The sequence below is a fragment of the Gracilinanus agilis genome, chromosome 1, assembly GCF_016433145.1.
Source record: "Gracilinanus agilis isolate LMUSP501 chromosome 1, AgileGrace, whole genome shotgun sequence".
In the NCBI taxonomy this organism is placed as follows: Eukaryota; Metazoa; Chordata; class Mammalia; order Didelphimorphia; family Didelphidae; genus Gracilinanus; species Gracilinanus agilis.
In genome coordinates, this window is record NC_058130.1 from 3649749 (window position 1) to 3666382 (window position 16634).

General features: G+C 44.2%; 1 protein-coding gene across 1 annotated transcript in view; it reads left to right on the forward strand.

The window, feature by feature from the left end:
* SEPTIN7 (septin 7) overlaps nucleotides 1-16634 on the forward strand; it is an 82603-nt gene that overhangs the window by 4627 nt on the left and 61342 nt on the right. Inside the window, exon 2 of the mRNA XM_044674009.1 lies at nucleotides 12179-12183. Coding sequence (XP_044529944.1) covers nucleotides 12179-12183 — 5 coding nt within the window. The remainder of the gene's footprint in view (nucleotides 1-12178; nucleotides 12184-16634) is intronic.

Sequence of the window (16634 nt, forward strand, 5' to 3'; positions counted from 1 at the left end):
GGGCCGGGCCGGGTCAGCCGGCTTCTGGGGCCCGGCCGGGGGCGGCCGTGACAGTTTGAAGCGAGCCGAGGAGGCGGCGGCGCCTCAGGCCAGGGGAGTCCGGGCCGGGCCTGCAGGACGCGGGGTGGGGACCGGGCCTCGGGTCCTTCGTCTCTTCCTCCGGCCAGGGAGGCCCCGGGGACTGCGGGCCCTGGGCCCCGCCGACGGGAGAGCCGGTCCTTGGAGACCTTGAACCCCGGGTGGGGCCGGGGTGGGGGTGGGGAGGGCCGGAAGCGGCTCGGATCCCAGCGGGGGGCGTCGGGGAGCGGCCCCCGCTGTCAGTCGGGTCCTCCGAGGCCGGGCAGGGGGACGCCCCAGGCTTCCAGCCCCTGTGGGGTCTGCCAGGTCCAGAGGCTGCGCCAGAGTAGGAGAAGGGCGCAAGGCCGCGGGAGAAACTGAGGCAGGCGCAGCCGGAGCGGGCTGGGCCAGGCTGTCATCCCCTACCGAAGAGGGTGGCGAGAGCCGGGGCCGGGAGCACCTCCCAGCGACCGCCGCTGATCTCGGGAGCGCTGCGCAGAGCGGGGCGGAGGTAGCAGCGCCGTGAGGGCCCGGCCTGCGCCGCCTCTCTGCGGCTGTCCAAACCGAACCTGCAGGCTCCCCCTGGTCGCTGGGGAGCGCAACCGGCCCCCCGGGACGGGGAGCTGGGGTGGGAGCTCCGGAGTCTCGGACCCGAGGCTTTCCAGAAGGCCAGGGAGCGAGGGGATTAAGGGAGAATGTGTGTGCGCGTGTATGTGTGAGGTTTTCCATTTCTATTTCAAATACCCTAGTGTGCTGGGTCCCTATTGCCTTCCAGTCCCCCCCTCCCTCCCCACGATGTGCCAGGCACCGTGCTAAGTGTTGTGTACAGAGAAAGCCTCCAGCAAGGGTGCTACCTGCCAGGAGCTCAGGAGGGAGGAGCTGTCATGAGCCCCATTTACAATTGAGGAAACTGAGGTAGGCAGCTTAAACGACTCGCCTAGGCCCTAGGGTAATATCACTATTGTCTGGAACTGGGGCAGGAGGTAGGACCTGACATTGGAAAGGAGGTAAGCCCAAAAGAAGCCAGGAATCTGAAGAGGGCTGGGAGGGAGTCTGGAGAAGAGAGTCCTGTGGGAGGAACCAGAAGGATGAGGATGTCTCTTGATGGTAGGGTGGGAGGCCCAGGGTCAATGCAGAGAGATGGGACAGGTAGGAACGTTGACCAGTGGGGAGGGAATGGTCCATGGGCACAGAAGTAGGCTTCCTTCTCCACCTGCTGCCCTTGGCATGCCAGACCCCGCTTGTCTGCTCATGAAGCCCACAAGCACTTCCTGTAGACCAGCTGCTGGTTGGGCACCTGATGTGGCTTCACTGTTGTATCTCTGGCTTCTCCCCGGGGCTTGGGCCTTGTCATGTTTGTCCAGCTCAGTGTATGTGCTGGGTGTGAAACAAACATTTGTCCATGTAAAGACTGTTTTTTTTCTGTGCTGCCCACAGCCAGTTAGTTGTCCGTCAGTACAAATTGCTTTTGATACAGGTCATTAGTTGTTCTCAGTGCAATTACCTTGGATTGTGGGTCCCAGTCCAGAGTTTGGCTAACTTTCAGATTAGTTCATTCCCATTAGAGCTTCTAACATATTCACTAGTACAAGAGAACCCCTCTGGAGTTGCCATTTAAACCAATATTCTATCCCTAACCAGCTGCAGTTCTTTATTTTAAAAATCATCATATCTTTATTTAGCCAAAAAAAAAATCTGTAAATGTTTATTTCTGTGCATCACATTTCTTATCCCTTCTTTATAGTGCTCACTAAAATGTTGTTTTATTTGTGAGGAAGCCTGAGTTCTCTTGAAGGCTTTGTCAGGGCTGACTGGTCCTGCCAAGCTTGGACCCATTTGGGTGCAGCTGGAGGGAGGGAGGGAGGGAGGAGGAGGTATCATTTTGTGTGGGTTTTCTGAAGCTGGGCCAGTGGAGAAGCCAGAAGAGTCCTTGTGCTTACCTGGTGGGCTGCATGTTGCTGAATTTTTCAGGCACAACTGAAGATCTAGAGAGGAGAGTAGAAAGACTTGGTGAGCCATTGTTATTAGAGCAAGTACCGGAATTGACAAAATTTGAGAAAAAGGCAGCTTTGGAGAGCATCCCCCCTCTGACTTAGACCAGCCCCAGGCCAATTACTTTGGCTCTCAAGACAGCTCTCTCCCACATTAGAACGGGAACATGTTTTCTGCTTTGATCCCCAGTGTTTAGTCTATATTGGGTGCTTCAAAAATACTTTCCTATCACTTTCATTCATTCTCCAAGACTGTGAGTTGGGGTGCTGCTATCTGAGTGAAATGACTAGTGTAGCCCTATCCCTAATGGACTGGCCCAAGGCATGTGGCTGTTGTCTCTCTCAGTAAGTCACTTAAATCCATGAAAAATTTACCTTTTCTTTAAATTTAGGGTTTTGAAACAGTGAGGTTAGTGCGTGTGAGGTATGAGCCAGTGTAGGGAGGTGGCTAGAAAGCTGCCCTCCTAGGCAGGAAGCCTAGACCAGGGTCTCCTCTTAGGAGCTAGCTCACTGGCATTGGGAGTGGGAATTAGCTCCTTAGGAATTCTCTGTACCATGGAATCAGAGGTCTGGGAAGATTTAGGGAAAGGTAAGTTTTTACAAAATATGTTTGATCCTATGTTAGCATTGAATAATAATAGCTAATTGAAGTAGTTCTCTCAAATGAAGTCCTTAGTGTCCAGTCAGTGAGACTTCTTCAGAGAGCAGGTCACTAATCTCCTTTCCCTTTCCGATATCTCTCTCAGGCTTGTAGGGAATACTGAAGTGACGTTTCAACCAGGCTTTGGGCCAGTCCTGTGAGCCTTTTGTGCCAGTTGGAGATCTGTGAGTTGGGCCAGAGGTGTCCGACACGTGGCCTGCCAGTTACAGCACTGCCAAGGGCAGCCAAAATGAGATTAAAATATAATTAGGAAGTATTTGACAAGAAAAAGAAAGTAGTACATAGATCGCTAATGTTAGCATGTGGTTTTGCACTCACTTTGCAGCCTGCAGGGATCCTTATGTATGTTTAGAGTTTGCCACCATTGGGTGGTTAGCTGTCCTTGGGTTGCTGCTCTCCAGCAGAGGACCACAGAGCCCTGTCCTTAGTTGAATTTTTTATCAGTGACTGAAGACAGAGAGGACATATTTACAAAGTCTTCAGATGATGCTCAGCTGGGATGGGAGGAAGTAAGTGGAGCCAGCACAGCAGATGACAGGTTAGAGAGACAGTCTAGTAAGATGACATTTAGTAGGGAAAATAGAACGTCCTGTTTGTGGAGTTAGAAAATCACCTTTATATGTGCCTACGCAGCATTCCAGCGTGAGTCTGTATAGGGCTCATGTAGCCAAGAAAGCCGACCCAGAATCGAGCCTGCATTCGTTGTAGAGGAAGAGGCAGATTCTCTGCCTTGCTTATACCAGTCCGGGTCCCCATATTCGTGGGGAGGGACATTAACAAACTAGATTCCTTCAAAGAAGGACATCCAGGATGGGAATTCAGGGTTAGAGAGCATACCACCCAAGCTTCTGCTGAAGGAGGTGGGGGTTAATTTAAACTTTTTTTTTCTTCTTTTTTTAAATTAACAAACATTTTCTCTCGTACTTCCCTCATCAAACTGGGAAAACAATATAAAACCAACCCTCTGCACAAATGAATGAATAGTATTTCCACTAATAAAGTCATTGCATCTGATATGCATGGTCCTATTTGACAGGACCATGACTTTGGGGACTTGATTTTCTGGGACTCCCTAGATAGGCCTGTCGCCATATTTCTTGCAGGAGTAGTTACCAGGCTACAACTCCATAGGTGGATTCCCTTGAGGATGATTGTAGGTGCTGGGCTGGAAGCCACTTGGGTCGAGGTTCCTCAGCCATCTCCATTAGGTTCTAAGGGGAGGTAGTTATCAAGGTGGTGCTGATGATTTGAGTGGCCTGGCATATGTTTACCTTCTGTTACCCTCAGCATGGTTTGCAGCATTCACTGGGCTGTTCTACTCTGTAAATGGTATGCTTGGGTTAAAGGGTGTGCACAGCTTTGTAAATTTGGGAGGGGGTGGGGGTAGTTCCAAATGGTTTTTCATAATGGCCAGATTAATTCTGATTAATTCAGAGTTCTACCAACATTATAGCAGTATCCATTTTCCCTCCACTTGTACTCTTTAGCAATTGCCCTTTTAACTTTGGGCGTCTTTGCCAATCGAATAGGTATAAAGTGGAACCTCAAGAGTTGTTTTCATTTGCACTTTTCTAATTAGTGATTTGGGGCATTTTTTCACACAGCTATTGATAGCCCAGAGTTCGGAAAATTGCTCATTCATGTCCTTTGATCATTGGTCAATTGGGGAATGGATCTTTGTCTTCTACATTTGAATCAATTCCTTAAGTGTGTGATTATGTAGGTCTACATATACGTACAGCACACACACAACCATGTGGTACAGTAGGTAGAGTGCTGAACCCAAAGTCAGGAAGTTGAGTCTTCTTGACTTCAAAGAACTCCAGAAGAGTTCAGACCCTTTCTAGCTATATGCAAATCACTTTGTTTGCTTCTGTTCCTCATCTATAAAAAGAGCTGGATAAGGACATGGCAAACCACTCAAGTATCTGTGCCAAGAAAAGCCCAAATGGGGTCGCAAAGAGTTATATATATATATATCCATCCAGAGAAACTTGTGACAAGCATTTCCTCCCCCCCCCCCCACCTACATCAGTGGTTTCTCTTCTTTTTTTAAGCTGCATCGATTTTCTTTGAGCAAAACTTTTTAATTCTATGCAGTCAAACTTTCCATTTTTCTCTTCTGTAATTCTGTCTTTTTGGTCATGAACTTATTCCCATCCACAGATGCAAAAGGACATGTATTTGGTCTTTTATCTCTAACACCCATTTGCAGATTACCATGATACATGGTGTGAGCTGTGAGTCTAAACCCGATTTCTCTCAGACTGCTTTCTCATTTTCTGGCTGAGGATATTTGACTTTGGTGACTGTATGGAAGAGGGATTAAGTTCTGTTTTGCTCTGAAAGATAGAATAAGGAGGAATAGATGGAAGTTTGAGGCAGATTAGAGCATATTAATGAAGTACAACTCCAGCAACTTCATGCTGTTCCAAGGCTCGAATGGACTCACTTAGGGAGTGAGCTCTTGGTCCCTAGAGGAAAGTCTTGAAGCAACAACAGCAACCAAAACATACTACTTAGGGGAGCCCTGTGTGCAAAGTACTGGATGGATGTCCTAAGGTGGTCAGAGAAGGGAGCCACTGGGATTTCGAAATGGGGTCATAAGGCAGTATACATTGTCATTCCCTTCAGAGGAATAAATGTAATGACATTGGATTATTAATCTCAGAATGAGAGAGTAACGTTTTAGTAGGGTGTGGTGGCAAAGCAGATGCCCAGTCTCTGGTCCTGATTGGTGGCCAGGGCAGCAGGGCCAGGCCACATAGAGAGAGGTGAGGGATATTTGAGGCACTTGCCCTCACCCAAGGCTCCAAAGTGAACTCGGTACCTTCCCCTGCTGAGGGCTGAATTGCTTTTTCTGGGCTGGTAGCCAGGGTGGAATGGGAGGAGGCCCTTTTGGGGACCCTAGTTCTAGTGTTGATTTTGGTGACCCTGACTTGAGATCTCACTTAGGTCAACAGATTTAACTTTTTCTATTTTTGTTCTTTTAAAAACAGGGCTCATAGGGCTTCTCTTCTTTTTGAGTGAGGGGCCCACCCAAGGTCAAGCTTCTGCAGTGACCACTGTTGCCCCAGACCTTACTTCATCTTCTTTCCCTTTGCGTCTGTCATCTCTGAAGACCAGACTGTTGGCTGATGGGGCCATTTTCTTTTTGTGAGGCAGCATGTTAGGAAAGCTGGTCTTCTGATTTTCAGTCAGAGATTCTGGTTGGGGTCATGGTGACTTTGCTACTTGGAGAAGGCCTGCTCCCTTTCTAAATCTATGATACGTGACATTCAGGTGGTGCTATGAAAAAGGATCAGGACGGACTAACATCCCGGAGTGGAGCCAGCGCTGATTTCAGAGCCAAGAAGGCTCTTGTCTGACACCTACTGGCTTTGTGACCCTTAGGGTTCAAGCAGTCTCTCAATTCTAATCCTTTCCCATATCTGACAGACCCTGAACATTTTTGAAGTCGATCACAAGTGTAGTGTTTCTGACCTACACCACCAGCAGCTTCAGGAAATGGATGTTCTCTGTTGAATAAAAATGACAGAGATTCTGCTCTAAGTCAATTTAGTGTGACTTTGCTTTTTGAGGAGTTCGCTGTGGGGAAGAGCAATGGAAGCCTTGTAAACTAGAGTGGAAAAGAGGGATGCCATTACCCTGTACAGGCCCTGAAATCCTAGAGGCGAAAGGGACTTTGGAGGCCATCTAGTGAGAGCTGAACTCTCTTGCCCCTCAGACTATGCCAAATGGAAGTCATCGGTATCTTAGCATTGCAAAAATGTTACTTTGGGGAAATTTCTTCGGTTTGCATTTCAAAGCAGTAACTGTCAAAATAATTTTTATTTTATACTCAAAAAACATTGAAAATGGAGTTGGATCCAATAGAGAAAAAAAATTAAAAAAACTAAACAGTTTTGACAAAATAAAGACTAAACCTGGCTCTTCAGAGCTTTCCAAACTTGCATCTATTTGTGCATGAAATTTTGTTGCCATTCTTTTTTCCGTAGCCAGTTGTCAGGGCCTGACTGCTAAATCGGCTAGCCCTCCTGCATCATTCCAGAACTCTTTCCTACTTCTTCGTATTCCCATATAACACTTTTGATGGCTCTCCATTCCATTGTGGCGAGAGGTATAACAATGTATTCATCAGCTGTTCTTTGCTCTTGGCACATAGAAAGCCCGGCTATTAGAAAGTAACTAAATATTTTTGGAGGCCCTTGACCCCTTTGGTTAACATCCTTGTTATACTAGTCAGATTCAGTAAGGGAAGCTTTGCGTCATTTGGTATAGAATCAGTTTTGTAACAACTTCTCAGCAATAACTGTTCTAAAGTAAGGAGCAGACCCTTTTCCTAGTCTTTTGCATGCATCATCACTCAGGTAGTGTGAAGTCCCAAAACTTTCCTCCCAAGGACCCTGACTTCCTGAGGTGAGAGACACCCGTGTTTCAGAAAGACTTTTCCCATGTTTAAAACTTGGGAATAAATTCCTCGTGTGGTTGTTAGTTAGAGTTCTTCTTTCTATTATAGATAGGTTTTTGGCATTTTATTGTTTTAAACTTGGGAACCATGAACATTTAAAATAAAACTGACAGGAGACGGGAAATCCTTATCATTTATGCTTTTCACAGATCCAGAGACTATTGTTGTTCAGTTGTTTCAGTTGTGCTTTAAAAAAAAATTTATTTTTAAACCCTTACTTTCCATTCTAGATCAATACTATGTTTTGGTTCTGAGGCAGAAGAGTGGTAAAGTTTGGGCAATGGAAGTTAAATGACTTGCTCAGGGTCACAGTTAGGAAGTGTCTGTGGCTGGATTTGAATCCAGGATCTTGTGTCTCTGAGGCTTGGCTCTTAATCCACTGAGTCACCTAGCTATCCCCTGTATTGGACTCTTAATAACCTCATTTGGGTTTTTCTTGACAAAAATATTGGAGTGGTTTGCCATGGATTTCTCCAGTTCATTTTACAGATGAGGGAACTGAGGCAAGCAGGGTTGAGCAACTTGTCCAGGGTCATACAGTGTCAAGGTCAGATTTGAACTCAGACCTTTTGACTACAGGCCTGACACTCTTACTACTGCGGTCTCTTCTGAATCATATCCTTCTCTGTATTCTACCCTCTGTTATTGATGGGACTCATCTCACTAAGGCCTAACTCTCATCATGTGCTTTTGGGTCCCATTCCATCTTCCTCAGAGATTGCCCCTCTCCATCTAAACTTGCCATTTCCTATCTATTTTTCCTTACCTGTTGCCTACAATTATGTCCAGATCTCCCTCATCCTTAGAGGAACTATTACTAGATTGCACTCAAGCTATCATCTCCTATTTTATCTTTCTTTCCCTGCACGACTTGTAGAAGGAAGTTGCCCAGATTTACTTTCCTCTCCGTCTTCAGCCTTTTGAAATCTGATTTCCAATCTTGTTAGAAGCTCACCTGATGTTGCTCTTTTCAGACTTCCCCGTGATCTTGAAGTTGTTGGCAGCCTTTTCGACCGCTTTGGAGCATTAACATTGTTGCTGTATTCCTGAACATTTCTCTTTGGCCTTTCATGGTACTCATCACTCTTGTTTTTCCTCTTATATTTTTGACAGTTTCTCCTTCTCTTTTGCCAGAGCATTTAGAACCCCCTAACTTTGGTGAATTCTGAAGATCAGTCCTCTACTGCAGAGCGATCAAACTCACAGCCAGCTATGAGTTTCATGCTCAGATGAAAATGTAATTGGGAATTTTTTGAAACCCTTCCCTTCCATCTTAGAATCAATACTGTGTATTTGGTTCTAAGGCAGAAGAAATGGTAAGGGTAGGCAATGGGGGTCAAGTGACTTGCCCAGGGTCACACAGCTGTGAAAGTGTCTGAGGCCATATTTGAACCCAGGACCTCTCATCTCTAGGCCTGGCTCTCAATCCACTGAGATATCCAGCTGCCCCCCTGATTCATACTTCTAATCATTTGCCAAAACATGGCCGTTATATAGATCTGACCATGTCAAACCCCACCCACCGCCAATTCAGTAAACTGATGGCTCCTTGTCACCTCCAACATCAAAAATACTCTATTTTGTTGTTCAGAGCCCTTCATGACCTAGCCCTCTCCCTACCTTTCTAGCCTTCTTATAACTTACTCTTCAGCTCTTCAGATAATCCAATCTAGCTCTTCCAGGAACAAGACCCTCCAACTCTCTGCCCCAGGCATTTTCTTTGACTGTCCCCCATGCCTGGACCATTCTCCAGCTGACTATTGGATTCCTTCAAGTTCCAGGTAAAATCCCATCTTCTACAAGAAGCCTTTCCTAAATTTCTCAATCCTAGCTAGCTCCTTCTTGTATTTATTTTCAATTTTTCCTGTCTGTAGTTTGCGCATATTTGTTTACTTGTTGTCTTCACTAGATTATGAGCTCCTTAAGGGCTGGGACTGGCTTTTGCCTCTTTTCTTAATCCCAGCACTTTGCCCAGTGCCTGGCACTGGTAGATGCTTAATCATTATTTTTTGACTGGTTGACTTCTACCTCTGAAGTCTCTCGCATCTGTCGCTTTCTTACTCTTCACTACCACCACCTTCCTTTAGGCCTTATCACCATTCTGCCTGTCTACCGCATCAGCCTGCTAATAGAGCTCCTTGTCTCAAGTTTCTTTTTAGTCCTATCCATCTGCCACACAGCTGCCAAAGAGATTTTTCTTATTCATAAGTGTGATGGTCATGTTACTGTCTTACTTGATAAACTCAACCAGATTCTTCATCTTACAGTCTACAGTTAAGGCTGAGGCCTCCTAGCTGTTCTTCCCTTAGGACAGTCCCATTGCCCATGGTTTTTGCATTGGCCATCGCCCATGCCTTAAAAGGCACTTCCTCACCACCACTTAGCCAAAGTTTAATAATTGGGGGAGGGACATGGGAGGTGGGGCAAGACAGGGAATAGATTGCGTGCAGTTTAATCTGCATTATTTTCATTTTCTCCATCAGTATCTGAAGTCTAGACAATCCATAAAACCATACGTTGCTTCCTGAATCACAGTGGAGAATTTCCTCTCTCCAGCTAGTTCTAGCACCTGCCTGCCTCTCCTTTTACAAAGCTAAAAAGTAGAGGGGATCGTGTCCCCAGTGAGCTTCTATTCAGTCAGCACAGGGTGATTAGTAGGAGGGCATTGTTGGGGATGTGTTCAGGAAGGCTTCGTGTCAAAGATGGCACTTGAAAGAAACTGGTGATCCTACGAGGCAGAAGTAAGGGTGTGCATACCAGACCTACGGGACAGCCAACAGGTAAAGGCCTGATGGTGGTCGGGAGACCAAATACCTCAGTGATCCTGGTGGCACTCAGCTATCCTTTAGGAAGTGCTTGCTATGTGCCACACACTTTACTAAGAAAGGCAAAAACCAGTCCCTGCTCTCAGGTAACCCACAGTTTAATGCAGACAACCGTAACAAACAAAATGTGTCCAGTCCATACTGGGGGCAATCTCTGAGGGAAGATGCTGGGAAGCCAGGGAAAGTGTTGCAGTCAAGAGAGCCAGAAAAAATGCTCAGTGTAGAGATGGAGGATCCAGTTCTTGAATGTCCTAGAGGCCAGGCCAGTGTCACTGGACTGCACAATATTATGGAGTGGAGGAAGGTGTAGGAGGCCTGGAAGAGACCAGACTGTAAAGGGCTTTAAAAATCAAACCAAGGATTTTCTATTTGGTCTTGGAGGAAATAGGGAGTTTATCAAATAGAAGATGATATGGGTTGATTCTTCATTTTAGGAAGATTAATTTGACATCTGAAGGGAAGATGAATCAGATTGGGGAGGGATGCCAACACCTGCACCATATAGAGACTGCTGGGGGCGGGCAGAGATGATAGAGGGGCTTCAGGGGGGAACTTTTGGTACTTCGAGTTGGCAGAATAATTGAAACCTCAGAAAGTAAAACCGTGGGTAAGGTGGCCCTGCTGGATAATTAATGTATGATCATGTCTCACTCATAGAATGCGAGTGTTGGTTCAGGTCCTATTTAATTTCTCGTTTGTAGCCCTAGTAACTGGCACCATGTCTAATACACAGCAGGTGTTTAAGCAATGCTTGTGGTTTGAGTTGAGGTTTATATTCCTAGAATTGCTGTATTGAAGGAAGGACACACAGGGTGAAGTTTGACAGAGTGCTCTGAGGTGGGGAAATAACCAAATTGGAGTTTAGGTGGGAGGAACATATATATATATATATATATAGTTAAGATTCTAAGTCTTTATCACCTAGCTTGGATAAATGCAGTGAAGACTAAAACAGAAAAGGCTCCACCCTCAAGGAGTTTACATTCTTGAATGGGGATACATGTTCATTGAAAACTATTAACATAGGACAGTCTGCCTAAATGAGAATTTATTAACTTTTCCCTCTCCCTAAACTTTCCAATTTAGCCTCATTCTCCTGTTTCTTTTAAGGGTGGCACAATTCTTCTGGTTACAAGACTGTACAATTTGAGAGTTGGAAAGGACCTTAGCAGCCACCTTTACCCAAAAGGAACCCCCTCCTTAATATACCCAGCAGTCACTGAGGTTCATATGTTTTGCTCTCTGGGCCTTCTTCACCCCACCCCAATCTGTTATCCATATCCATATCATTTCCTTAGGAAATAGGCTCCTCCCCCCATCTGCTCTGGGGCCTTCCTAGACCTACTATGGATGGCTGAAATTGGATATAAGTGAAAACCTGCTGACTTCACATATATGTACTTTGTCCCACAACTTCGTGGAGCTCCACTCTCTCACCTTCTCCCAAAAAGGTTAAAAATGAGAGGTCCTGGGTTCAAATCTGGCCTCGTACACTTCCTAGCTATATGACCCTGGCAAATCACTTAACCCTCATTGCTTAGCCCCTACTACTCTTCTGTTTTGGAAGCAATATTTAGTATTGATTCTAAGATGGAAGGTAAGAATTTTAAAAAAAGAGAAAGTGAAAAAAAGTGAGAGTGAAAGCTAAAGAATTAACTGCTAGACCCTCCATCCTGGTGGAAAATGAAAATGGGGAGAAGGGAGCCCTACCCTGCTACCCTTTTTCCCACCTGGCACATAGTCTGCACCCATCTTCAGTCATTCAGTCCCTCTTTCCTTAAGAACTGTAACAGCCTCCTAATTGGGCTCTCTTTCTCCAGACTCTTTCCTCTCTTTTGTAGTCAACATACAGCTGCCAAGTAGACATTCTTCCAGATAGGTTGTCTCATGTCATTCCTGTGCTTCTGATGCTTCAATAGCTTTCTGTTGCTTCTGCAATAAAAGACTAGCCCTTCTGTTGGGTATTTAAACTATATATGTTGGTTCAAACCTCTTTCCGTGCTAATTTCATTTTCTTTTCTTCGACTCTTCCAAACAAGCCATTCTATCACCCACCTCTTTTCTTTGCAAAGGTGGTCCTCACCTCTTCCTCAGAAAATAGTGTCTTCCTGGCACAGTTCAGGTATCATTCCTTGTATAGAGGCTTTCCCTGGCGTTTTGACTCTGTTAGGAGTGGCGGTGCTTGTTGTCTCTCAGCTTAAAAGAGGACCAAGATGGCCTCACTGGTGATTGATGTCTTTTGAATTATACAAAGATTGGATTTAAATGTGGCAGAGCTGCACAGAGTCCTTGGCCCCATTCTCTCTCCCAGAGTCATTCAAGTTCAATGGCAAGACAAAAGTCAGGATGACGGGTATAGAGATCCTGCTCTATAACCAGATTCTTAGATCTGAGTGGCCTAGGGTGGTCGTCAGATATAAAGAACGAAACAGATTGGGAGCACGGCTTGTTAGCTCATGATGCTCTGAGGTATATTGGAGTCACCAATTTATTATAAAGGAAATTAAAGATCCCCTTCTCCCAAAAGCCCAAGAAAGTTTCCCACAGTTACAGAGAGCAGAAATTTTACTGTAGGCAAAACAGAAGCTTTAGAAGCCTCCTGGTGTAGATAAAAAAACCTATGCAAAACTATCAACTATATGTGTTATCTTTAAGTGGAGCCTGGGACATCTCATTAGGCCGGAAAGCCCCTGAAGTGTTCTCAGCCTTGATGGTATTAAACAATTATTTCGAGCCTCATTATTTTACTTTAATTCTGGGCAAAATGCCCTGCCAAGGGTTCGACCTTGGCCATACCAGGCAGCTGCATTCTCCGTCAAAGGAGAACAGTGTTAACCCCCCCTCCTGCTGGATTCCTGAGAGCCCAAAGTTTTTTACTATAATGCATTTTAAAGGAAGGTGAGAATTATGAAAGGAATCAAAAGAGGAATCTCAGATTTTTATCTTAGCCCACTCCAGGTTTCTCGAACCTGATAGGGAGAAAAGCCAATACACGGCTCTGCAGGTCTGTATTGATCTTTTGATGGGGTCCAGATAAAAATACCTACTTGAGATTCTAATTTCTCTTAATAGCTCCCGACATATCCCCCTTCTCTTCAAAATAACATGATTTATTACACAGGAAAGCTTTGAATAATGAAAGAAGTTATAAATTGGTTATAATCATCAGTTATAGTTGGATCTGGTATGAATTACAGATCAAATTGTTTGTTTACTGCTCTCTACAGACAGGGATGGTCTGGGTTGCAGTGGATGACTTTGTTTTCTTCTGTCTCAACAGTGCCTGCTTCCACCACCTTCATGGCCTTTCTGCCCAAATTTAAATTTCTCTTTTCAGTCCTTTTTCCTGGGGGGAAGCCTTCACATGCTTGGGCTCACAAGCTCACCAAGAGCTTGAGGCCTTTGGGTTCCTGTTAGGGATGTAGTGACATGGTCAGAGAGGAACATAACAGGTTCACTTGGTAGCTGAATGGAGGAAAGGGAGGAGATAGAAACTAAGCAGTGATTAGAGGACCTAATCTAGGGTTGGGCCCAGGTGAGTAGAGAACTGGGGATGTTTGTAGCTTTGCTAGGCTTGAGTTAAAATGTAAAGAATTCTGTTTTGCATCTGTTGATTGTGGGACTTTTAGGTGGAGCTGTCCAGCAAGCATTCCATGTGTATTTAGAAGAGGAGTAAGAACCTGAGAGCCAGCTCTAGGGGTCTCTCTAGCCATTTATCTCATATGCAAATTAAAATACATGCTCTGATGATAAGCACATATTTGCCATCATGCAATATATGTCATGTGCATATATTCTTAGAGATAATTGAATGGATTTGATCACCAATTAAGAATCCAGAGAGAAGAGAATACAGGGGGCAGAAGCAAAAGAGACTGAGAAGGAATGATCAGGCTGATAGGAGGATCTTAAAAGCTAAAGTAGATGAGAATATTTCAGGGGAGGGGATGTCCAGAAGGATGAGGAGCCAGGAAGAAGTCATCAGAATTAGTGACCATTTTGGTAACCTTGGAGTGAACAGTTTTAGTGATAGGCCAGAATTCAAATCCAAATGGAAAGGAATTGAAAAAGTGGAGGCATATGAAAATACCAATAAAATATTTAATTTGATTTTTAAAATAAAGAAAACCACATTACCAGTAGTATCAAGATAAAATGGGAAAAGTGAATGGACAACCACCAGATGAAATTAAAGTTATTAGAAGCTATTTGCCCAATTATATGCCAATAAAATTTGACTATCAATGAAATGAATAAATATTATGAAAATATGAATCTCCTAGATTAGCAGAAGAGGAAATAGAATACTTATTCCTGTTTTAGAAAAAGAAATTGAACAGGCCCTCAATGAAGCTCCCTATGGAAAAGGCCCCAGGACCTGACAGATTCACAAGGGAATTTGACCAAACCTGAAAAAAAACAGTTATTTCCAATACTATATAAACCATTTGAGAAAATAAGTCAAAAGAGACCTACCCAATTCCTTCTATAACACAAATGTGGTTTTGATATTTAAATCTGAGAGAGCAAAACAGAGAAAGGAAACTAAATCAATCTCCTTAATGAAAATTAATGCAAAAATTTTAAATATTAGCAAGGACATTACAGCAATATATTCCAAAGATCAAGGTGGGATTTCTACCAGGAATGTAGGGCTGGTTCAATATTAGGTAAACTACCAGCATAACTGACTATATCAGTAACAAGAACAACAAAAGTTGTTTGTTTATATCAATAGATGCAGAAAAGACTTTGATCAAAATAGAACACTTGCCTCTTTTAAAAAGGAAGCATAGGAATAAATGCAACCTTTTTAAAAACGATAAGCAATGTCTACCTAAAACCAAGCACAAGCATTATCTGTAATGGAGAATAAACTAGGAACTATTCATTATTTGTCAATATTCATTATTGTGCTAGAAGTGCTCATTATTGCAATAAGAGCAAGAGAAGGAATAAAAACAGGCAGTGAAGAAACAAAACAAATCATTTTTTTTTTTTTGAGAAGTCATGATGGTATACTTAAAGAATCAATTAAAAAACTAATGGAGGGGGTGGCTGGATGGCTCAGTGGATTGAGAGCCAGGCCTAGAGACGGGAGGTCCTGGTTTCAAATCTGGCCTCAGACACTTCCCAGCTGTGTGACCCTGGGCAAGTCACTTCACCCCCATTGCCTAGCCCTAAATGCTCTTCTGCCTTAGAACTAATACACAGTAGTGATTCTAAGATGGAAGGTGAGAGTTTTTTTTTTTTTAATGATGTCATTTGAATATACTTAATAAGGAAAATAATCAGAAATAATTTAACCCACTGCATGGGTAGAACATAATTTGCTTGGGGAAGACCACCTGATTTGATAAGAACTGCTGAGAAAATAATGGCATTTGGGCAGAAATTAGATTTAGACCAATATTTAAACTACGTGCTACAATAATCCTGATATAGGACCTGAATATTAAAGATCAGAGCATTAAAAAACCAGACTAGATCAGTTACCTTTCACAGCTATGACTGGGGATGAACCACTTTTGGATACACATCTTTTTTGACCAAGTATTCTATAGTCCAGCCATGGTGACCTACTTGCTGCTCGTCACATCAAATGTCCGTTTTCCTTCTATGTGCCTTTCTCCTGGCTGTCCCCCATACCTGGAATCCTCTTCCTTTTCCCCTTTTTCATCCCTGACTTTCTTCAAATCCACTTAGTGTCACTTCTTGTAGGATGTCTTTTCTGGTTTCCAGAACCGCTAGTGCCTCTCTTTAAGGTTGCTTCCCTTTTGGTTACTTGGTGTGCATGTGGATGCCCGTTCCAGCACATGTTATTTTCCCCATATGGATGTCGGGTCCTTGAGGCAAGGAGCAGGTTTAGCTTTTTGCCTGGAGGTAACACTGTAGGAGTTTAACAATAAATGCTTCTTTATTTTCTCCAGTCCTGCCACTCAGAGCATTCCTGATCTTATCTTTTAGGCCTGGTTAATGCTTGGGAATCCTAGGTGCTTTGAGCTTTTCAGGAGAGTCCAGAAGGCCTGAATTCAGATGCAGCCTTTGGTACTTGGGGAGCTTTCTAGCTTTGGGCAAGTCATTTAACATCAGAACCTCAGCCTCCACACTTCTTAAATGAGAGAGTTAGACGTGACAGACCCTAAGGACTTTTCCAGCCCTAAATCTCTGATCCCTTAAATTCTCGATCAGCACTTTAAATATTCTCCTGAAGCCAGAGCATTCCCATTTCAAGTTAAATCCAGACAAGTTTAGAATATTTAAGATATTCATCTATCTTCCCATTTAAAGTGTTTTTAGTTAAAAGACTCTTGTCCCAACCTGAAAACGCCTGTAGTCCCTAATGGGGAGGTTGGGGCTGGTGTATCACCAATTAGATATCTATAAGATGTCTGGCACCGATATCTGTGGCTGCCTAAGGAGAGGTGAAGCAGCCCACATCAGAAATGGAGCAGGCCAAGGCCGCTATGTTAGTCAGCTGTAGGTTCGAAGCCTGTGATTAGCAGTGTGAACGTTTACACTGGGCAAGACAGGGAGAGCAGGTCCTCTGGGGCCCTAACCCACTCCAGAGCCTGCTGTGCAATCTTTTGTAACATGTCAAGGGACTTTGATAAGCTCTGGGCACCAAA